The following is a 21,244-nucleotide window of genomic DNA, read 5'->3' as shown; positions in this document are numbered from 1 at the left end:
TCAGAGAAGTCCTAGTCTACTACTAAGTAGTACTGCCAGTAACTAGGAAGATCTACATCCTGTACAAAATCACCAGAATTCATTCCATTTCATCTAAATATCTATCTAATCATAACAAATCTTTCTTCTCATATTCCTAATACATACCCCCCAATCGCAGACGCCAACCACATCCAGTAAGTAAACTGATTAGCGCAGCGACAATCCTGAAATGATAGGCCATTTAGTGCATAAATCATATCTTTCTATCACATTCATATCCAAAGCACCATCTGTCCACCATCCACCTACCTCATTTCATGAACATATTTCATACATAACGTAACATTACGTATCCATCCAGTCCAATAATCGCATATAGATTGGTGATCATCTCACAGAGACGATTAAATCAATCAATCTAAGGCAGACGGGACTTGCCCGCCTCCCGGCTCTTAGCGAGAGCACCCATAAGACCGAATTGGCTGGCCAGTCCGTTGATACGGTGCGTCGAGTTCAGGTTCTTGACTACCACCATCTGGTAGCAGGTTGCGGAGCCTTGGCGGGAGGCGATGACGGACCAGGCGAGGAAGAGTTCCCAGATCTAATAGAGTTGAAAAATTGGGGTTAGATGTGTTGAGATAAGATTAAGAAGTAGAGGGGAAGGGTATACGCACCCTGTACCATCTGGGACCGTACTTGGCCTTGATGGCCTCGATGTTGCCGACCCAGTTGCGGTACCATCTCCAGAGGGTGCCGGAGTAGTGGACGCCGACGGTGTCGATACTATTCAAAGGGGTTTGATGTTAGTGTTTGTTTGGAGGACTGAGGGTAGGAATGGTGGCTTACCCCTTGACTTCGAAGCCAGCTCCTTCAAGACACTTGACGTAGTACCAGAGGGGAGTGGAAGCGTCGGCACCACGGAAGATGTACTTGTTCAGATACAGACCCCAGATGAAGTCCTCGTACTGCCAAGCCTGTCTCAGACCCGAAAGCTGCACATACATGCATCCATCATCGTTAAGCATGTCATAGCATTGGCGGAAGAATCCAGTAAGCTTGCGAATACCGACGTGCTCGCCCATTTCCAGCTGAGTGATCTTGTCGTACTTCGTGCGGGGGATATCACGGTAATCCATGCAGACAATGCGGCTCTGTTCCTCGGAGATGCCAGCCTTGCGGAGAGCATCGTTACCCCAGGCAGTCTGGTTCTCAGCAATGGTGAGACCGGTCACCTTTGCGCCGTAGTTAAGACTGGCGAACTTGGCCAGGGTACCCCAGCCGCAGCCGATGTCCAGCATGGTCTCGCCTTCCTTGAGGCCGATCTTCTCGCAAACAACGGCCATCTTGTTATCCTGCAGTTCCTCGAGGGTTTCTTCACGATCGGGGTCGGAGATGATTCCGGAGGTGTAGATCATGCGAGGGCCAAGGAACCAGGCGTAGTGGTCGTTACCCCGGTCGTAGTTGGGACGAATTTGTTCCTCATCCTGGGCCTTGGTGTGGAAGAGCACATCGACGAAGAAGGTGCCGACGATGAACTTGAACAGGTCCAGGGTGAAGGCGAAACTGGCCCAGTCGTGGCGGTATTCCAGGATCTCGAGCACATCGCCATTGAAGTCAACCAGGCCGTCCAGGTACATTTCCGAAAAGGTCTGCATGGGGATCTTGTTGCGTCCGCTCCATTTCGCACGGTCTTCGTCGCGCTTGAAGGTGATGTAGTGCTCAACGGGGCGGCCGGGGAGCTTGACTTTCTCGTTGGTGCTGGGGCTGAAGGTGGAGGTGTAGGTCCAGAAGGCCACGAGGACAGGGAGAACAGTTACGAGAGTGAAGAAGATGAAGGTTTTCTTTCCACCACCAAGCAGGTAGGTCAGAAGGCCGGGGACTCCAATGATGGCGCCGCCCAACAGGAGGTTGGAGAAGCTCTCATTTCCAGGACCATCTGCTGGCAGGGGAGGATTGTTAATGCTCTTGGCCTTTGGGAAGAAGTCAGCACGGTTTTGGACAGGTTGGCAATTCGCCAGCCATGGGGATGGAGGAATTGACTGACATTGGTCAGGGCAATGCCACAGCTCTCGCCGGTTTCAAACTTGGGAGGAGCTTGGGCGGGAGTTTCAATCCATTGGATGTCGTCGGACAGCTCGACATCTTTAGCTTTGGTCGTCATGATCAATTGATACCCTGGTCACGGGTTATCTTGGTTGGGGGACTGGGGACGAGGAGAGGAAGAAAGGACATCTGAAGGGAGGACACTTGTTTCATAAGTTAGGATGCCGCGTCGATCGTCCCGTGCCGTGTCCCCAGTTGCCCGCGGGCCCCGAACACAACCAAACCGAATCCCCCTTCAAAGCGCATTTTTCTTCGTAGCTGCTGCATAGATAAATTACTCATTGGTCGGATATTTTAAATGTTAAAATAAATAGTACAGTAGTCTACGGATTTATTCAACTGTCAAACTACTAATGAGAATCCGCACAGTATGTTCTGCCAAAGTGGGTGATATAAAACTCAATTCTGTCTATTCGACTCCAGAACTAGAGCTCATGCTAGCAAGAAATATAGAGGATGAATGAGGTAGATCGATTCGGTAGGGGTACAGGGAGTTGATATAAACTAAATATGGAAGCTCAAGAGACGCCTAATGTGAACATGTGCATCCCTCTTGTGTTTTAGGTGGATTCTTTAGGTAATTTACAAAGCGTCGGTGAGGGCCTTGTTGAGCTTGGCAATCTTGGAGGAGACGCTGAGGTCGATGGTGCGGTCACCGATCTCAACAACCAGACCGCCGACGAGCTCGGGGTCGACCTGTTTTCAACATGAGTATACATAGCGTAAATCGGGATGTAAAGGATAATGTACCTTGGTGACAACCTTGAGCTTCTTGCCCTGGCTGAACTCGGACTTGGAAACGGCCTTCTCGAGACGGTTGACAGTCTTGGTGTCGAGCTCCTGTTTCCCAACAATCAGTGTAAAGCCCCCCAATATAAAAGCCCAAAGGAAGAAAGTACCTGAGCACTGGTGATGTTCAGCTCAATCTCACCACGGTGAGCACCCATGAGGGTGGTGAACTTGTCGCAGATACCCTCGAGGAGACCGAGACGGTTGTTCTCAGCCAGAGTAGCGAGGAAGTTCTTGAGGATGTCGCCCTTGTCGGCACCGGCAACCTTCTGCAGCTCCTGGACGATCTGCTGCTTGTCGGCGACAGTGAGGGTAGGGGCGGAGAGGATGGTGGTCAGCTTGCGGTCGGCCTTGAGGGTCTGACCGAGGTTGGCGAGAGCCTTGGAGGTCTGGTCGAGGCTGGCGGACTTGGCAGAGGCAGTGAACTATACAGAGAAACGCAAACGATCGGTTAGCCAGGGAGCTTTCCTGAAGTTGTCCAGTTCTGGAATCAAAAGGTTGCTAGAACGTGGGAATCTCTGTTTTTGTTTTCTTAGGTCTCCCGTCCGCCTTTTCCCCCTCTTTCTTGTTTCTTCCTTTCTTCCGTGCCATTGAAACAAGGGAACCTCAGAGCCACAACTAGCAACCAACGGGTAGGATCATGGTATCGCATACCAGAGCGGTGGCATAGGTGCCGTCAACACCGAACAGGGAGACAGGAGGCTTGACATCCTGGGCCGGGGTGGCATAGGTCCTCAGACCGTTGACGGCGGCAGTGCGAGGCACGGAGAACTGCTGGGCGGTGGCACGGAGGCCGGCACGGGCGACGCGAACGGAGAACATGGTGATCTGGAGACGGAGACCTCGAGGAGGAGAGGAGGAGAGATTAGATGCGAGACGGACGGGGCGTCGGGGAGGGGATTGAGCGAGCAGCAACGGGCTGGTGGTTCGTCGTGCTTTGGGATGGACGGGCGACGTCCAACTTCTGCCGGCTAGCGGTCACGTGAGATCCCGCACACGCCGGGTTTTCGGCTATCCACTACTGCGAGTGACTTGATCCTTGAAGATCTTATCGTGATTGCGGTGTATAAACATGCAGCATTTCTCAATTTTCATTCCTTGACTTGTTCTCAAAATGCAAATTACAGTCGCACACGCTATGTAACGCCAGACTGCCTCTACGAGTAAAATGCGCCCTCCCGAATGCCAACACCCGAAACGCCATCCTCTCAACCTCTTTTCTTCATGGTCGTCTAGCCATTCGACCGATCTGATCTCTAGTCACTGCGCAGCATGCTATCCACAAGATCTCCCAACGGACCCCAGAAATCCTTCCCGCTGGCCAGACGGTGCTCGTCAATGAAGAGCACGTAATGCTTGAAGCTGGTATTTAAATGAGGCTCCAGTCCGAGATGGACCACAACCGGGTAGTGGTGGCAGTAAATGTGCGCATATACGCGATACATCCGCTTAAAGATCTGGCGCACGAGGCTCGGGAACACCTTAGGGAAGGGGACACCTGTGAGGTAGCATATTATATTAGCGCCTGCTCACTGCAATCGTAGTTTACGTAGTCTGCTCTCCAGGCACTCTCTCAAGATGCGACTTACCAAGCCTGCTGGGGAAAATCTGTTCGTTGTCGATACTGCTTTGCACCCAACTCATCAGATGTTCGATATATTCTGGGGCCGACATCTTCGTCGGTCGCTTGTAATTTTCCGAATCTTGCCAGAGATATTCGAATCTGGGCATCCATCGTCAGCTCTGCATTGCATTGACAGGTAGCGGGGATAGCTCCGTACTCATCAGTTGCCTTCATCTCCGGACATGATTGCGGAGAACAGAATTCTGTGATCGCGCCATAGAGCAAGTTGATCTGGTTGTAGAAGTCGACCACTGTTGCACGTTGGACCAAACAGTTAGCATGGCTTTGATGATACTGCTGCTGCAAGCCTTCAGAGTATGTTTACCATTTACTGCAAGCCACTCATTTAAATCCTCGCCTTCTGGAAGCTTCACGGCCTTCCGCAAGCTTCCACTTCCCAGGGTTGCTTCCGCGAACTGTCTCAGTTGATAGCTAGTGGTGCCCTTGGCTGCCGACCGCGGCTTGAAGGGAGCTCGGGTCCGAGCGTTGCTGGGAGGTGTCAGTCCAGCGGGATCATATTTCAGGGCGCGTACTGCCGGTGAGAGATATGAGGGGGGCTCAGAGAAGGGACCAGGGAAAGTTTGAACAGTGCCATAGCAGACTGAAGGGGAGATGATGGACGGAGAGGAGGGGAGCGAAGGTTGGGGAGAAGATGAGGATGGCGGGGCAGGCTGTCCAACATCGGACGAAGCAGTAACAGAAAGGATGGGGACAGACATGGTTGTGATGAAGGATGCCATCTCCTTGCAAATTTCTTTTCTTTCCGTTTGGTTCCTCCCTTCAGTCAAATACAAAGCCACGGGCGCTTTTCCGGTGTTCGTGGTGGAAACGAGGTGTTGTGTAGAGTTCCGTTGGAAGAATGCGCCTGCATGCCGATGCCAACCAAGTCAGCGCCTGTCAGTCACGTTTACGGGCTCAACAGTGAGAAAATCCGGGAAAAAGCGATCCGCCATGTCTTAATGTCTTACCTCTTTAGGGATACCTGAATCAGGACAATAGTAGCATGCGCCGATGAGGGGGAAGCAATAGACCGACCGGCGGGATGAGTGAAGGGACAAGAGGGTAGTAGGAGGCGAAAGTTGGAGTATCAGCGATGGAGCCGCTCTGACCAAGTGCAGACAGGCGCGACAACAACCTCAGGAAATGAAAACAAAGCACAAGGAACACACACACAACTGCAAATGAGGGGCGATGAAGGGCGATCTATATCGATCGCATTTCCGGCCTGCCTTCTCCACGATCCCACAAGCGGAACCTTCCCCCAAAGGACCGGATCCATGGGTGCTGCAGCGTCCAGGGTGGCAATCGCCCCGTCCGTTGCCCCGGCGACATCAGCCAGCCGCAAGGAAACCGGCCCTTTATTACATCGTCAAGGTTGTGGTGGATATTCTTCAATTTTATTACGTAGGTAGGCTGCCGCTTGATGGCATAAATTGTTGAAATTGTGAGAAATATTAGATGGTACCTAGGAGTCTTCAAGTCTGCTGTGGCCGTCGTATTCGCCGTCATAGCAAACAAAACCCTCCGCCGGGTCGGTGAACCTTTAAAAGACGAACTGACTGATGGAACAATAGATGTGGCTTGTTAATGAATGCGCCAAGCTATCCCAGACATGATTCAGATAGAGTATCCTTCATTCTCCTCGGGCAATCGCTCCCGGACTGTCTCTCCGTAAATCGTGATAGGAATGGCGATTTCGAACGATTCGCAGCCCAAGTTCTCTAACGCGGACATGATGCGCCCGCGATCGTCTTCCGATACGGTTTCGAGCAGCCGCGCTCCCGAAGGGGCTGAACCATCGTGAATACTGCTAGTGACAAACTCGAACCGTAGTTCCCACTCATGATTTACCCCAGTGGTTATGACGGTCGGCGTCGCCGATACCGGAACAGCCGGACTGAAAACAACGCGCGTTGCATACAGGGTATTTTCGAAATAGGAGGCATGAATCTTGCGAGTCGCACGGCGGATGCTGGCGTTTGATCGCACGGCTAGATGCCCTGCAACTCTCTCTGAACTTTCTAATGTCGCCCGCAGGGCGTAGCAGGGAAGTGCCGCGTCTGCAAAATTGACGGTGGCGATGATGGTTTCGCCTAGCCTGTGCGCCGGACGGTTAAGCACCACAACAGCAATTCGGCGCCCGTCTCGGGCAATCTCAAACCGGTTAGGACTGCGCGAGGAACCGAGCGCCTGGTTGCTTCGCAGAATGGCCAAATCAATAGCGTCCTTGCAAGTGAGGTGCCCGGTAGATATGTCGCGACTTGCGCGCTTCTCAGGCGTCGCTTCGGGCGGCTGCAGTGAGTTTTGGCGTGCACTCTGCTCCAGGATGTCATCCACATACGACAAGAAGTCCGGGGCTGACGTCCACGTCGGCCCACTGATGCTTTTGGGCTTGGCTGCCGGCAGCGGGGTAGGGCCAACTTTCTGCACTCGCGCCTCGTCGCGAAGGAGCACATACGGGCTCATCAGGTCATGACCCATTATCTCGCCATGGCCTATTGAAGAGATTAGTGGCAGTTTGCTACTAAGGGAAACAACGACAAGCTCACCATTGACGCCGCTGAACACACGGAAGGGTATGCTGATACGGTTGACCCGTTGGGGTTCATGATGGCCACTCGGCCGCTGTGTACCGATGACGAGGTTGTAAGATATCTTAATAGCTTTCCCCTTATGGCTGGCTGGAAGTCCCGATGGCAGAGTAAACGTGAAGGAGTAAGATTGCTCTTCTCCCGGTGCCAGTCGTAGGTCCACGAAGAGAAGGGACTGGGTAGTAGACAGCAATGGTATGGACTTCGAAGACGAAACTCCTCGCATATCTCGTAGGCCATCCAACTCATTATTGGAGAGCAAACCGCTTAGCGACTCTTCGATCGCATTCCATTTGAAGGCGCCCCAGAAGCCGCCGCCCTTGCGATTCTTGTCGCTGTTCATAGCCGGTTTCCCGCTGTTCATACCCAGCGCAGACCCTGCACCACCGACAACACCTTTTCGCTTTACTTCCTCGAAATGTGACTGATGAATCAGCGAACCGTCAACAGTGAAAGACGCACTGATCTGGGCATAGCCCATGAGTAGAGTCTGGCTCTTGGGCAGAACTCCCGGAGACTCAATACTCGACATGTGTCGCGCGTGACGAGGGATATTCTGGCGCGGCATCGCCATTGAGTAGTTGGTGTACTCGGATTGCAGAGTTTCTGAAGAATTGTCGCTGACAGAGTTATACTCATTGCTGCTTCTATGACTACCAGTGAGGCTGGAGGTCGACATGATTCTGGTGAGTTGAGGCAGATGGCCCGGGGCAGCTAATGTGGCTGACTCCCTTCCATTGGGCTTTGTCTGTCCGGGGCCCTCTTCAAAGGGTGTCGCGAGAGGAGATAGAGTAGGGCGAGACTGTGTATCAGTCCCCGGCGAAGGTGGAAATTTGAACTCGATAGGTGGCAATTGAGGCCGACGCGCAGGTGTACGAGGTGACTCGAATGAGGGCTGGGAAGTAGGTCCTCCTACATCATCAATGTCTATTCGTGGGTTTCCAGGAGACGAAGTGACCGGGGACTCCGGGGGCGGAAAGCCACGATACGTGTTGCGTCCTGCTAGCAATTGACTGTAGTCAGCCTGATGATCGATCAATCCCCGATCGCGCTATTCATTGAAGGTACCTTTTGCAAACGATTCCTCATAGAACTCATTCCTCCTCGGAAGAACCTGTAGACTCGCAGCGCGCCCATGGCCCCTAACCGGCCTCGATCGACTGAACTGGGAAGATGTTCTGGGAGTCGGCTCTCCTGTTGTTTCGCTATCGATAGAAAGAATAGATACTGAGCGTTTGTGCTTTCCACCAGCAGGTGGACCGCCGCGAGGGGTGGACGGGGGCGGAAAGCTGTGAGAACCGATCAACGGTGAGCTCACTGATGAGGACGGGCGATGCGACGGGCTCTTTTTGGATACGCTAGAGTATGAGCGGCGGTGTGGACTGAAGAAGAATTTCTGAGGTGACCTGAGCGAGAACAGTGACTCTGAATGTGAGCTGGTAGCTCGCGATGGATGTCTCTGATGCGAGGACTGCCCCCCGTTCCGGGATTCTCCGTTCGTCTCCGCGACGTTCTTGAAGGTAATGATACATTCCACATCTTCCCCGGCGAATATCGTTTGATCCTTCCATTTCACGAAAACCTGGATGTCTGAGGGCATGGCGACGAACGCAAGGCCACCATGTGGGCGGGTGACCGCAGACAAGAATCACGAAGGTCCGGGGTAGATGGCGGGTACCAGCCGCCACCAAAACGAGGGCTGAAGTGAAGATTGGCAAATATGATACACTGAGAGAAAGGGTAATCGACGCCAGCTAGGGCATACCATTAAATCGTGTAAGCCATAATCGTTGGAGGATGTGGAGGGAGGAAGGACACAGAGCGGGTGCCATAACGTTCTTGTCGGGGTGAGGACGCGCTGGTGGTGGTTGGTGGTGCACTACGGCCGACGGGAGGGAATTGCAATCCCATGACGAACCACGTAGAGAAGCTGTGCCCCTCGACATATGATAGATATGCTGTCGGACTCCCGGTTAGGATCTTCTCCCAGTCCGGAGAAAAGCAAAGTTGATCTATAACCATTGTCTAGTTCCGGCTGGGGGATCCCTTTATCCCCGCAAATCCCTTTCACTTCTGTGAAACTGTATGTTACAAATGACGGCACTCCCTGGCCATACAACCTCGGATCGGAGGACTTGAGAAAGCTTTTGGAGAACAAAGAAAAGAAGCAAATTCTCCACAAATTCAATCCAGAACGCCTCTTATATGCTATTTAATGCAAACAATATAGATAGCTCGTATGGTACATGTGATAATATACATGGTGACTGCCTGCACAGGCCTGTCCATCATTACTTACGCCTTTCCCCCTTTCTTCTGGTTATTGCCATAGAGCAGTTGCTTTGCGTCTGTCAAATCTCGGGTGCGCTTCGTACTTGGTCGTAGGCCGAGTTCCGATAAATGGCCCCAGATTCGATCATGTCGCTTCTCCCATCTCTTCCGTCGGTCTTCGATTTCGGTCTCAGAAGGCCTCCATTTGCTCTTCAATATCCGTCGAATAGCCTCCGGTGAGACCTTGAATTCTTCCGCAAGAACCGGTGTAGTAAACTTTTCCGGGGCGACCGCGTGAAGGTGCCGAATACCCTCCAGCGCATCGGGGGAAAGCTTCTTTGGAGGGTTCCATCCCTCCTTAAATTTCTCTTTCAGGGCTTGTTTATGAATCTGCCATTTCTCCGGTTTCTTCTGAGTTATGGGATTGGAAGGGGGTTCTTCATGACGTGAACGGTTCTTCGATCGAGATGATTTGGTACGCTTTTTATCGGGAAGTGTATCGGAGGTAGGTGTCTCAGTTATGGAGTCCACATGGCTGGTTTTGAAGTCATCCACTTCTGGCGATGCATTTGCTTCGGTCGAGGAAGATGTCTTATTTTCTGGGCTTTCCAGCGGCGCGGTATTGGAAGGAGCTGAGGTGGAAGGGGAGGAGTCATGTGCTGATAGATATGTCGCGGATTGGCAGAGGTGAGGTTTAATAGAGGCGCTGAAGTTCCGTCGTTGCGTTTTGCATCTGGTATGAGAGAGAGGCGCTATGGAGAGGATTCTCCGAGATGCGGGACCCTGATGGAGGTCCGAGGCGATTTCTGAACGAAGAGCATTTCGCAAGACATTTGGGAGGGAGAGTTTGAGGGATGAAGCGCAGACACCTGCCATAGTAAAGACCCAACAGACAAGGTGATCCTTGATTAAAAGAGAGAGATGGAAGCTGGGAAAATTATCCCGGACACTAAGAGACTTGCGACTGCAGAGAGACTTCTCTGGAAGAGGCCTAGAACAATTAGAGCCTGAGGCAAAAATATCATGTGACCAAGTGATCAAGCCACAGGGAGGAAGCAGACCTGTCAAAGTAGAAGGAGCGGTGGAGAGAAGCAAGCCTGGAAAGACCGGTCAGTTGCCCTAAAGGTGATAAACCATCAAAATGAAGAGCATGAACAGTTGCAGAGCGGAGATTAGTCGCTCTACCCTTTTGGTAGCCACATCGAGGTTGGCCCGATACGATATATCGCTCCACCCATCTATTGATATTAATTATACGCACGAGGATGGCTGATGAGGGATTGGACTAATATTCAAGATCTATGTAGTAAATGTCTAGATGTCTCTAATAATTCGATTCCATTCTTTACCCGGGTAAGGGGCTCATTGGTGCAAATTGAAGGCATACACCGTAATATCCCGTTTAATCACGATTGGCCTAAAAGTCAAGGCTACCCAAGCCGATTGTCTGCCTTAATCTCCAGCTCTTTGTCCCCTTGTGCCGCACTAGTCGGCGTGCCATACAGCATGTCACAAGTACAACTTTCGTTAGTGCCAAAGGTTACGGACCGGATTGTAACCTGAGTTTCATCCTCGCCTTGACAGTTGCGGTACGAATTGGCTACTTATTGAATATGTTTCAGCTAATACTTTCTTTCTTCTTTCCACTATCAACTGATAACAGACCACGCATGGCAGTGGTAAGAAGGATGAATTGGCTGTGTCATGGACGATGATTACTCACGACAAGTCAAAAGAACCCAGAAGGATTAGCAGATCCCCACCGAGCCGGGGCCACTTAATGCCCTGTGAGGAGGTCGATCAAGCCTCTCAACTTTCATTCCCAATCTCGCTGGGAGGTTGGCCCGATCACTGGGCAAGACATGATGGGAGGAGACACAAACACAAAAGTGGGAAGACGTTGGTGTGGTGGTGGGAGTAACCACCATCTCATTTTCTTATCCCACTGCCGTGACTGGCAGCATCTCTCGCTTCTTCTCCCCACCGGATCAGGGATGATCGTCTAGGATCTTGGATCAGCTCGACGGGATCTTTCAAGTACCCCCCGAATTTAGCTTTCCCGAAGCTAAACACGACTAGAAGCAGCCCAGCGCCAAGGGTTCGTCCATCATTTTTCGGCTCTCCGCCCGTGGAATGTTATGGTTGTGGTGGTGCTGGTGGTGGTCAAGCTGGGAGCTCTGTGTTTATCTGGCTCACCTCGCCCACATTCTGCCTTTGGCTTCGTCAAGGCCTCAATCATCCCTTCCCTACATTCTCTTCTCTCCCTCGCTCCTTTCCCTTGACCATCTGACCTAGTCATTCATTTAGAGCGATTGTTTTTATTTTGATTCCTGCCCCCCCTCCTTCGCCGGTCCTTTCGTCCTTCTCCCCGATCTCCGCCGCCTTTTCTTTCTGTCTTCACTCCAGCCTCTTCGCCGCCATCCACGCATAAGGAGAAAAAGAAGAGCATCTACGGAGAACGAAAAGAGACTTTGCTGTCGACACCGAATTCCTCGTCCCTCCCGACCGAAAAGTTCCGTCGCTCATAAGCAAGGCTCCTCGATATTCCACACTTCCTCCTTCCTCGCTTGACCTGCGGCTCTTTCCCCGAAACCAGGGCCTTTGAGAGCCATACAGTATTTTCTGTCGGAAGCAGGCATAAAAAAGACATACAAGCCCCCAGTTCACCAATGCGTTCGAAATCCTGTCGACTGAAAGATCGTAATCCCTCGTGAATGAAGCCGACGCAATGACGACCAACTCGTTGAGCGCAAAGAGCAGGCCCGCTTCATCGCTTCGCATCACTCCTTCGAATTCTCCAATCCTGAGACCGCCAACGCGCTCTTCCATACACAAAGCACCGTCTCATCAGACAGCCTTGTCCCTGCGGACAGTACTCGGAACAACCACAACTACCCCCCATGGATTCTCGAGTCATGAGCAAAGCAGGTCTTTCGCCCTCTGTGCTGGCTCAGTGGCGGTACTGGTTGAATTGGATGACAAGGACTGTGTAAATCAACGCTTTTTCAGGGCACGGCCCTCGGCAGCCAGTGTAAATCCAGTTACATCGTTCTACCACCAATCCACGCCGCCTACAACGCCTGACAGTCGAGCAAAGTTCTCTTCAAGCCTGAGATCGACCGCCCACAGCAATGCTTACAATGGCTCTCCGTGCCATGACACGGCTGATCCCGGTAGTCCCCGTGGTTGGTCTTCCCGCGAGAGAGTTAAGGCGGTTACGTGTACCGCAATCAGCCCTAATGGGGAGTTCCTCGCAGTGGGAGAAGTAAGCCAAGTAACCCTTGTGCCGCCGTCAACAATGCACTGACTTCTGCTAGACTGGTTACAGCCCCCGAATTATGATCTTCTCAACAGCGAAAGACACATCTTCGGAAATCCCACTTTCAATCCTTACGGAGCATACATTTGGTGTGCGTGGCCTGGCCTTCAGTCCAGATTCCCAGTATCTAGCGACGCTCGGTGATGTAAATGATGGATTTCTTTTCGTATGGACCATCAACCCGAAGACTGGTTCGGCAAAACTCCACTCAACCAACAAGTGCACTTCCCATGTCCGTGACATGTGTTGGATGGGTCAGACATTAATTACGTACGTCCTAGCGGTGTATGCTATATGTTGAGTGGGATATTAACTAACTCGTGTTATAGTGTGGGAGTCCGACATGTGAAAGTTTGGAGACTTCCAGATGCGAGGCCTGGTTCCCCTCGGTCTCGCCTTACTGTGGAGGTCCCAAGCAGCTCCCCGAGTCAGATTCCCAAAGCATTTTCGGGGCGAAATTGTTTACTGGGTTCACTGGCCGAAAGCACCTTTTCTAGCGTAGCAAGCTTTTCCGATCGGGAGTCGGTCGTAGGCACTGATACGGGGGCTTTATGCTTGGTGGATGATAGTGAGGGATCCCAGAAATTATCCGTCGTTCAATACCTGGACTTTGGCATAACTTCCTTGGCGGTCGACTGGCACCGCTCTTGTGTTTGGGTTGGCGGAAGGGGTGGACAGATTCAACCTTTCAGTTTCGAGAAGATACGCTCATCGGCCGCTCCCCTGTCTCCCACACTTTCTGGCAGGTCATCAGCAGAGCAGGCGCTCAAGGGCCCTGCAATAATCTGCATCGGTTCTCTGGGGTCTCGTGTGGTAGCGGTGGACTCGACTAATGCAATTGAGATACATTCGGGCGACGAATTGGGCGACGAAGTCGACCAGAGAACCCCTCAAACCATGGTCTCTGCTCACAGAGATGCGGTGCTTGGGATACGTGGACTCAAAACTCCGAACCAGTATGAAGCTACTTTCTTCACATGGTCTCGCAAGGGCAGCGTGAAGTTTTGGGACTCCCGAGGGAAGTGCAAGGATTCGCGTGCAATCGTTCTGGAGCATCCCCCTGGCTGTGATGAGGACATTTCCAATGAGTTGAAAGTAGTACGAGCTACGGATGAGATTGACCTGTTTGTCTCGGGTGATAAATTCGGTGTCCTAAGGTGCGTTTTCGTTATTTGATAGGAGTCAAGTTCATCGTTTTGCTGACCAGAGCGACACAGGATGCTGCTAGGCTCCTCATGGGAGCCCTTACATGAGGTCCGAGCCCATGGAGGAGAAATCACTGATATTGCTCTGCATACAACACCGGATACCTGCTTGATCGCCAGCTGTGGACGTGACCGCATGGTCCAGCTATTCGAGAGAAGCAATAACAAACTTGAGTTAGTCCAAACTATGGATGACCACGTTGGGGCCGTAAACCAACTCCTCTTCCTTGACAACGGAGAGAAGCTCCTTTCGTCATCTGCCGATCGTACCATTCTCATTAGAGACCGTGTTAGCCGGGAGGTCAATGGCACGCCGATTGTTGCTTACTTGATCACCAGGGTGATCACAATGAAGGCATCCCCAGTGTCCATGACTCTTTCTACAGACACTGATGTCCTTGTCGTATCTACTGCTGATAGATGTATTCAACAATATGACCTCGCTTCCGGTCGTCAGATCATGTCCTTCCGAGCTATAGATTCGGATGGAAATGATACAGTTGTCATGAACTCGTTGACTGTGACTTCTGATATCTCAAAGCAGAGTTTCTCGAAGCTACTCTTCGGAGTCTCAACCACAGACAAGTCAATACGTGTATACGACTTGGAACGTGGCGTGCTTCTCTCAGCTGAATTTGGGCATACAGAAGGCATGAGCGATGCTTGCCTACTTGCAAATCACTCCAATGACTCCACCCAGTCAGACGACCGGATACTCATCAGCTCCGGTCTTGATGGGCTTGTTATGATCTGGGGAGTATCTGTGCTCCCTCAATCATCATCGGAGCCCTTGCCAGTCCTACACAAAGACGATGATGCTCCTGTGAAGGAATTGACACTTGCTAAGCCCCCTCTACGCAAGGTTTTGTCTAAAACCGAGCTTGCCGGGCTCCAACGACAGGAAAACATGGCTGTCACCCCCACTCCGGCTCGCGGCCATTCTCCGACTTTCTTACGGAAGCTTTCCAAGTTCTCGCTGTCTCCCGCAAAGCACGGGAATACACCACCGCCCACTACGCCTTCGGCGACATCAAATCGTCGCTCCCCCACCTCTAGCGCTTGCCGAGACAAGTCACACCCCACATCTCCCTCCTTGCATACTTCAAAGACCGCAAGCACAAGAAAGGCTGGCAGTAGTCGAGGCGAATCCCGCCGTTCCTCTCTTGATATTCGTGCTCGGGCCAGACTTTCCGGGAAAAGCGATTTTGGAAGCCTCAACACGTCCACCGAACAAGTGTGTCGTACATTGAAAGCTTACAGGAAGAAGCTCAATGGTTCAGTGGGAAATATTCATGCCCAGAAGGAGCTCGAGAGAGAGCTGAACCTAACTCTACGGGCTCTCAACCTTCGAAGTAACAGCAGCGAGAGCGCGGAGACTGAGACTGAAAGCAGCGGAAAGGAGAATGAAAAATCCCTTGCATGATGCATCCAAGAGATCCATATATACATCCTGCCAGACGCTGTTGTCGGTTGTACGCTCGAAAGAGACGCCTGACGCTTCATGCGGATAGGGTGAGCTAAATACGAAGGCGGTTCCACTGGCGCCTGCCTTTGTTCACGCATTTATATCTTTCCAACCTTCGTTCTTTTCTTTCTTCCACTTCTTTTCTTTATTATTCGCCCTGCCCTTCTTCGTAACACTCAGGAAATTCAGTGCTATCCTTAGACTTCATTTGTTCTCATGCGAGGGGTCTGCTTGGGTATGGTTTCATCTTATTTGCGCATTGCAGGTGTTTGATATTCTGCTTCCACCCTCTTGCATGATATTCGGGTCGCGGAAAGTTCAAGGAGTTTGGGGCGCATGTTTTCGACTTCTTTCTCCAAGCCTTCCCTTGCAAGCTGACCAAGTCTGTCCTCATTGAACGCTCAGTGTTTCACCACGCGAGATGTTCTCTTGCAACCGCCATTGCACTATTGCCCTCTCGAAGATTCCTTCACTTTACTGTATCGGTTCATTTTCAAGACTTTTCATCTACCTTTCATTCATATTTTCCCCGAATCTTTATCCATCGTTCGGATCTTACCTACCTTCTAAATGATACCCAAAGATTGTCGCAGATAGCGACAGAAGACTGTACTCTTCTGACTTTTATTTATATGCCATGTTGAACTTCTACCCAATGTCAATATTGATATGGCTCTGCTGTGCCCTTGAATAATTTGCTTACATTCACAGCCAGCGCTGGCAAGACTCCCAGTCGCCTCATTCTAAACGATAGCACTATAATAAATAGAAGATCCGAATAGAGAAATAGCTCCCAATTTATCATCTTTTAGGACTGATGCCTACCATACAGTGAACAGGACTAACGATAATGACAACAGTACTATCTAGTTACATCTTCTGAGTAGTACGCGAAGGAGATGGTAGCTACTAGTAGTATCTAAGGAAACCTTACTACAATAGCACCCTAGCTGATACCATTAAGAGTTATAGTCGCTTTTCAGATAAGTACACAAGAGACAAGATGACATCCATCAAATTTCGGCAGTCTTGTAAACAACATCATCTTTCTCTACTATAATACCGAACTAATCCAATGAGTAGGGGAAGGGGTTATGCATTCAGTTTATGGTTATGCAGTCGCCTACTGTGTGTGCCTGGTTACCCAGAAAACCGCCTAAACTCAATTTCAGGGAATTTAATAGTAACGAGCATTCTCCGGAGTCTTGTTATGTCTTCTTATGCAAGCTAGCCCTTATTTCATTCTAACATCTTACAGTATTACTACTGTGTAGAGTTGTACTTTTTCCTTCGTTCAACCGGGTTCTTCTGCATTTATATATAATCTTTCTTCCCTCTTTAGGGCCCTAACGAAATACTAAATAACTTAAAGTATTTGATAAGAATGAATAGTTTGTAGAATTATTTACTAGTCTCATAGTAATTGGAGGTTTATTTTTTACGATTCTTATCTCCGAACTCTGGATGGAAATAGAAATAAATCCTAATCTAGAACTTCCATCCTTACGGGCAGTCCAGGCTGTGCCACCAACGGCCCCATCTTCTGCGCCAAGGCATCTGGCTGACGCTTTTTCAGCCAATCAGATTAACGAGATATACATCCTCTTCTACCTCGCTTTTTCGCAAGGTCCACTCCTTTTTGAGGTTTCTTTCCGTCTATCCAGTACAATGGATAGGTATAAACTCCCCCACCCCCGGCAAAATCGCTTGTTCTAATAGCTTTATCCTTCAAACTTTAACTGGAAAGACAGGATTAATAGCTCGAATCATGGTGTCTATTACAGCAGTACGGGATCATAACGGCGCTATCCCTCGTCTGTATGGGTCTGATCTGGTTGCAGTATTTGGTGAGTCTCGAATTTCGTTCCCAGACATATACAAAGTCAAAACTGATTTTTCATGTAGTCGGCGGAACAAGCGGAATAGGCCAATCGACGGCACGCGCATTCATCCGCAATACAACCGCCTCCCGTGCCTATTTGATTGGGCGCGACCAGGCAAGAGCAAGTCGGATTATCGAGGAATTGCGGCAAATCAAGCCAGACTCGCAGGTTGAGTTTATCAAGGCAGATGTGTCTCTTCTGCGGGAGGTCGATGAGGTTTGCATGGATATCAAGAAGAAAGAGGATCGATTGAATCTGTTGTTTTTGAGCCCCGGGACTGGGTCGATGAATGGGCCAGATGGTATGACGACCCGTAAATGATGATTTGATGCTTATTGCTAATAGTTGTCCTTACTTTAGAGACTACCGAAGGGCTCGACAAGAAACTAACGCTCCACTATTATGCTCGGATGCGGTTCGTGGCAAATCTCCTCCCGCAGCTTCTCAAGGCTGGCGAGGGTCAACAACAGCAACAGCCGCACCAGCTTTCGCGTGTGGTCTCGGTACTTGAAGCCGGAGGCGAAGCAGCACTTCACCTAGACGATCTCTCTCTCAAAACCAACTATTCGCTCCGTAACTGCTCAAAGCATGCGATCACCATGAACTCGGTTGCCATGGAGCATCTGGCTGCTTCGTATCCACAAGTCTCGTTCATTCACTCTTTCCCCGGACTCGTGCGGACACGTCTAGACCGGGACCTGGGTGGCATTGCCAAGACTGCATTAAGCGCCTTGCTTTTCCTCGGACGGCCATGGGAGATTGCATTCGAGGAGAGTGGAGAGAGACATTTGTATGCAGCGACGAATTTGCGATTCGCACCGCGGATGTGTGGAGACAAGATGGATGCTGCTGAAGGTTCGGATGGAAAAATCGGGAGTGGGTTCTATCGGCTTGATTCCACCGGATCAACCTATAAACCCAGTCGTATCATGCAGGTTTATCGCGAGCAAGGGATAGGAGGGCTCATTTGGGACCACACACTCGGTGTTTTTGAGAAAGTCCGTGGCGGGTCGAAACTTGGTGATGAAACGAAGTAGAGCGATGCTCGCTGATTCAAGAACATCTAATCGAGCAGCACCAGTCGAATAATATACGTATGTAATCATAGAGCGCTCACATCGAGCTCGTCCAGTCCTCGTTTAGCTCTCCAGTAGTTACTAGAGACCAAAAGTTCCTGGCATCCTTTCATAACCCACGCCCACTTCTGAACGAACAATTCGGACACTTCCCAACTCTGCGGAAGCCAAGGGTCACCCCACACCATAATGCCAATGTCCCCGTTAGTAGGATCCATCATGTCCTCGCAGAGCTCGCAATCATCAAACCCCTCCCCAGCAGTGATAAGATTATCGCGCATCTGCGGAAACGGGAAACAGTCAAACCAGGGATGATGAGGGACGGAGCATTGAGTAGTGGTGGGCAAAAGATTTAGCGGAACACTTGTCTCTTTAAACTGCTGTTGTAGGTTCCAGCCGGTAAACGGAGAGACAGCCTCATTATCCTCCATCGCCTGTACACTCCACCCCAGTACGCCCATGATATCAACGAACGCACGCAGAACATTCAACTTGGACAAGGTCAACAGATGATCCAGACACGGATCCGCCGCGTAGTACCGTTCGTAGGCTGCGGCGTGGAAACTCATCATCATGGCTACAGCCTCCGACAGCGATGTTGGTCGCGGAAGCAGCAGTTTCCGCGTGCCTTGGTTTGCTGACACTGGATCTGGCCGTGGGAGAATCAATGCATAGTGTCGTTTTTCCTTACTCCTGGCCTGCTGCTGTGCAATGAAAGCTCTTTTCTGATCACGTTTTCGAGCTCCTGAAGGTGCTATAATTAGATCGGTTCGGGCCAAGAGCCGCAGTAGCCGAATTATACTCCGCAGAATAACAGGATACTGGAGTAGATGGACTTACGCAAAGCACGTTGATTTATTCTGTTCTGCAGCTTCTTGCGAAGGGCGGAATCGGTGATGCCCGCCCAATTCTCGTTGAGGCGAGAGACCCGCTTCTGCGGAGACATGGGAGGAAGCATGGCTAGTACTTTAATACGATGGATGACGCGAGCTGAGCGAGTGAGGATTTATGTTCTACAAAAGGGCTGCCGGAAGAGACGGAGATAGTAGGCAGACAAACTCCGAGGCACGGGGAGGCAAAAATAATTACATAAGAAGCAGCACTACTGGTACTGGTACCGTATTTCAGTGCCAAACGGCTTGAAACTTTCAAATGTCCAACAATGCAGTAACCATGCACCATTACCAATAGTAGATGCATTAGTGATTATTGTGTCGGCAACATATCACAATATATCTGAAGTCATTCAGAAATTCCAAGAGGTTTAATATGACTTCAGCGTGTTGAAGTAATTTGGCAGCCATCTCTTTCACATCAAAAGCGCATATAGAAATGTCATCAAATGAGTATTCCCCATCATGACATCTTTCTTCTTCCGAAGATGATATGAGATGTATGAGATCAGAAGCATAATTATCTACTAATGTATCCAGTGTCCACAGCACCATCCTCATCATCCAGAAGCATCAATCTCCATAATATACCCAGATGAGGCCAAAGACCCACCGAACCGGTGCAACTGGATGACTGCTCTTTAACCAATCATCGAACAGCAGGGTGTATACAAAAACCACTCATATCAGAATTATGGCTATATAATGACCTCTTCAACCCTCATGTCCCAGGCCCATGCTTCATGCTTGAACCTTCATTAGCATTGATTAGAACACTTCAAGATGACAGTCACCCCCCAGACCCCGGCCACCGAGATCACGGCTTCCTTCCCTGAAGCCGTGCAGGGCAAGACCATCCTCATCACCGGCGTCTCCCCAGGCAGCTTGGGACTCGCAACCGCCGAAGCCTTCGCCTCCCAATTGCCTGCAAATCTGATTATCTCAGGCCGATCCACCGAGAAAGTCCAAGCGGCCATCACCCACCTCCAATCAACCTACCCAGCCACCACCTACCACGCCCTAATCATGGATCTATCCTCCCAGAAATCCGTCCGCGCCGCAGCATCCCAACTCCTGGCCGACACCTCCATCCCCACCATCGACATCCTGATCAACAACGCAGGCGTCATGTCCATTCCTACCCGAACCCTCACCGAGGACGGACTCGAGACGACCTTTGCAACGAACCACATCGGCCACTTCCTCTTTACCAACCTTATCCTACCTAAGCTGATCAAGGCCGCTTCTACCACCACTACCAAAGCCTCCACCTCTGGTCTTGCTCCCCCAACAAGAATCATTAACCTCAGTTCCTTCGGCCACCAATTCTCTCCCGTCCGCTTCACCGACCTCTCCTTCACCAAACTCCCCAACGAACTACCCGAGTCCGAGCGTCCCGACCTTCAAAAAACAGAGTACCTCATCGGCAACTCTCACGCAGACGAGACATACTACGGCTTCTTCTCCTACGGACAGTCCAAGACCGCCAATATCCTGCACGCGATATCCCTCAACCAGAAACTACTAGCTAAGTACAACATCGCTGCGTTCGCCATACACCCCGGCACTGTCGACACGGGGATTGGTCGACATGCGACACCTAGCGAGATTGAGACTTCCCTGCAGAGGGTGAAGGATTTGGGGATGGATCCTACGCCAAAGTCAAGGGAGGTTGGGGCTAATACGACGGTTTTGGCGGCGGTGGATCCGCGTTTGAAGGTGGTGGATGTTGATAGTGAGGATGGACAGGTTAAGGGGGTTTATTTGGCTGATTGTAAGGTTGATGATGGGGGTGTTGTTGCGTTTGCGACTGATAGGGGGATTGCGGAGAGGCTTTGGAGTGTGAGTGAGGAGCTTGTGTGGGAGAAGTTTGAGTTTTAGATGAGTGTTGGTTTTCTCTGTTGTTGGTGATTATAGTAGAATAGTAAGTGAGAAAGGGAGAATCTGATTCGTTATGTTATGCCTGGATATAGTAGACAGCATACAGCATACACATGTTGAGATAGAATTGTTCCTACGCTCGTAGTATGTTAATAGCAAATC

At 50.7% G+C, this 21,244-nt stretch overlaps 7 protein-coding genes across 7 annotated transcripts; 2 read left to right on the top strand and 5 right to left on the bottom strand.

Annotated features, from left to right (window-relative positions):
* Window positions 1-72: 72 nt before the first annotated feature.
* BO88DRAFT_483733 (cyclopropane-fatty-acyl-phospholipid synthase) lies at window positions 73-2,208 on the bottom strand. Its single transcript, XM_025712241.1, has 4 exons — window positions 2,027-2,208; window positions 829-1,952; window positions 657-765; window positions 73-583 (listed from the first exon to the last, which is right to left on the bottom strand). Exons 1-4 carry the CDS (start codon window positions 2,141-2,143, stop codon window positions 401-403), a joined length of 1,533 nt encoding a protein of 510 aa, XP_025568504.1. The 5' UTR covers window positions 2,144-2,208; the 3' UTR covers window positions 73-400.
* Window positions 2,209-2,460: 252 nt separating this feature from the next.
* BO88DRAFT_355317 (F1F0 ATP synthase subunit 5) lies at window positions 2,461-3,696 on the bottom strand (the record flags this gene model as incomplete). Its single annotated transcript, XM_025703700.1, has 4 exons — window positions 2,461-2,781; window positions 2,836-2,925; window positions 2,985-3,299; window positions 3,529-3,696. The coding sequence occupies 4 exons, from the start codon at window positions 3,694-3,696 to the stop codon at window positions 2,668-2,670; spliced, it is 687 nt and encodes a 228-aa protein (XP_025568503.1). The 3' UTR covers window positions 2,461-2,667.
* Window positions 3,697-3,827: 131 nt separating this feature from the next.
* On the bottom strand, window positions 3,828-5,526 carry BO88DRAFT_400389 (Mob1/phocein family protein). The gene is made up of 4 exons (XM_025705557.1): window positions 4,824-5,526; window positions 4,656-4,749; window positions 4,464-4,597; window positions 3,828-4,372 (listed from the first exon to the last, which is right to left on the bottom strand). Exons 1-4 carry the CDS (start codon window positions 5,215-5,217, stop codon window positions 4,131-4,133), a joined length of 864 nt encoding a protein of 287 aa, XP_025568502.1. The 5' UTR covers window positions 5,218-5,526; the 3' UTR covers window positions 3,828-4,130.
* A 500-nt stretch (window positions 5,527-6,026) lies between these two features.
* Window positions 6,027-8,772, bottom strand: BO88DRAFT_20422 (putative intracellular protein transport protein (Sat1)). The gene is made up of 3 exons (XM_025701880.1): window positions 8,158-8,772; window positions 7,048-8,091; window positions 6,027-6,993 (listed from the first exon to the last, which is right to left on the bottom strand). The coding sequence occupies exons 1-3, from the start codon at window positions 8,687-8,689 to the stop codon at window positions 6,116-6,118; spliced, it is 2,454 nt and encodes an 817-aa protein (XP_025568501.1). The 5' UTR covers window positions 8,690-8,772; the 3' UTR covers window positions 6,027-6,115.
* A 364-nt stretch (window positions 8,773-9,136) lies between these two features.
* On the bottom strand, window positions 9,137-10,343 carry rrg9 (mitochondrial ribosome assembly protein RRG9). Its single transcript, XM_025705556.1, has one exon. It carries the CDS (start codon window positions 10,234-10,236, stop codon window positions 9,385-9,387), a length of 852 nt encoding a protein of 283 aa, XP_025568500.1. The 5' UTR covers window positions 10,237-10,343; the 3' UTR covers window positions 9,137-9,384.
* Window positions 10,344-12,088: 1,745 nt separating this feature from the next.
* On the top strand, window positions 12,089-15,307 carry BO88DRAFT_410045 (WD40 repeat domain-containing protein; the record flags this gene model as incomplete). Its single annotated transcript, XM_025707988.1, has 4 exons — window positions 12,089-12,625; window positions 12,678-12,949; window positions 13,009-13,836; window positions 13,897-15,307. 4 exons carry the CDS (start codon window positions 12,089-12,091, stop codon window positions 15,305-15,307), a joined length of 3,048 nt encoding a protein of 1,015 aa, XP_025568499.1.
* A 1,482-nt stretch (window positions 15,308-16,789) lies between these two features.
* BO88DRAFT_440102 (short-chain dehydrogenase) lies at window positions 16,790-21,082 on the top strand (the record flags this gene model as incomplete). Its single annotated transcript, XM_025709759.1, has 3 exons — window positions 16,790-17,196; window positions 17,255-17,533; window positions 20,040-21,082. The coding sequence occupies exons 1-3, from the start codon at window positions 17,118-17,120 to the stop codon at window positions 21,080-21,082; spliced, it is 1,401 nt and encodes a 466-aa protein (XP_025568498.1). The 5' UTR covers window positions 16,790-17,117.
* Window positions 21,083-21,244: the final 162 nt, after the last annotated feature.

The sequence above is a fragment of the Aspergillus vadensis genome (assembly GCF_003184925.1).
Source record: "Aspergillus vadensis CBS 113365 unplaced genomic scaffold BO88scaffold_1, whole genome shotgun sequence".
NCBI classification, from domain to species: domain Eukaryota; kingdom Fungi; phylum Ascomycota; class Eurotiomycetes; order Eurotiales; family Aspergillaceae; genus Aspergillus; species Aspergillus vadensis.
Note: the sequence above shows the minus strand (reverse complement) of the source record. Positions and strands in the feature narration are given on the sequence as shown.

What these genes read in the sequence shown, in the direction of transcription:
- BO88DRAFT_400389 (XM_025705557.1), bottom strand. Translation starts at nt 5,217, where the DNA reads ATGTCTGTCCCCATCCTTTCTGTTACTGCTTCGTCCGATGTTGGACAG. An exon ending in GAGATGAAGGCAACTGATGA is followed by an intron (nt 4,598 to 4,655) that starts GTACGGAGCTAT and finishes ATGGATGCCCAG; the next exon opens with ATTCGAATATCTCTGGCAAG. An exon ending in GATTTTCCCCAGCAGGCTTG is followed by an intron (nt 4,373 to 4,463) that starts GTAAGTCGCATC and finishes GCTACCTCACAG; the next exon opens with GTGTCCCCTTCCCTAAGGTG.
- BO88DRAFT_483733 (XM_025712241.1), bottom strand. Translation starts at nt 2,143, where the DNA reads ATGACGACCAAAGCTAAAGATGTCGAGCTGTCCGACGACATCCAATGG. An exon ending in GCTGGCTTCGAAGTCAAGGG is followed by an intron (nt 766 to 828) that starts GTAAGCCACCAT and finishes CCCTTTGAATAG; the next exon opens with TATCGACACCGTCGGCGTCC. An exon ending in ACGGTCCCAGATGGTACAGG is followed by an intron (nt 584 to 656) that starts GTGCGTATACCC and finishes CAACTCTATTAG; the next exon opens with ATCTGGGAACTCTTCCTCGC.
- BO88DRAFT_20422 (XM_025701880.1), bottom strand. Translation starts at nt 8,689, where the DNA reads ATGCCCTCAGACATCCAGGTTTTCGTGAAATGGAAGGATCAAACGATA. An exon ending in TGAGGAATCGTTTGCAAAAG is followed by an intron (nt 8,092 to 8,157) that starts GTACCTTCAATG and finishes GTCAATTGCTAG; the next exon opens with CAGGACGCAACACGTATCGT. An exon ending in TGTGTTCAGCGGCGTCAATG is followed by an intron (nt 6,994 to 7,047) that starts GTGAGCTTGTCG and finishes TCTCTTCAATAG; the next exon opens with GCCATGGCGAGATAATGGGT.
- rrg9 (XM_025705556.1), bottom strand. Translation starts at nt 10,236, where the DNA reads ATGGCAGGTGTCTGCGCTTCATCCCTCAAACTCTCCCTCCCAAATGTC.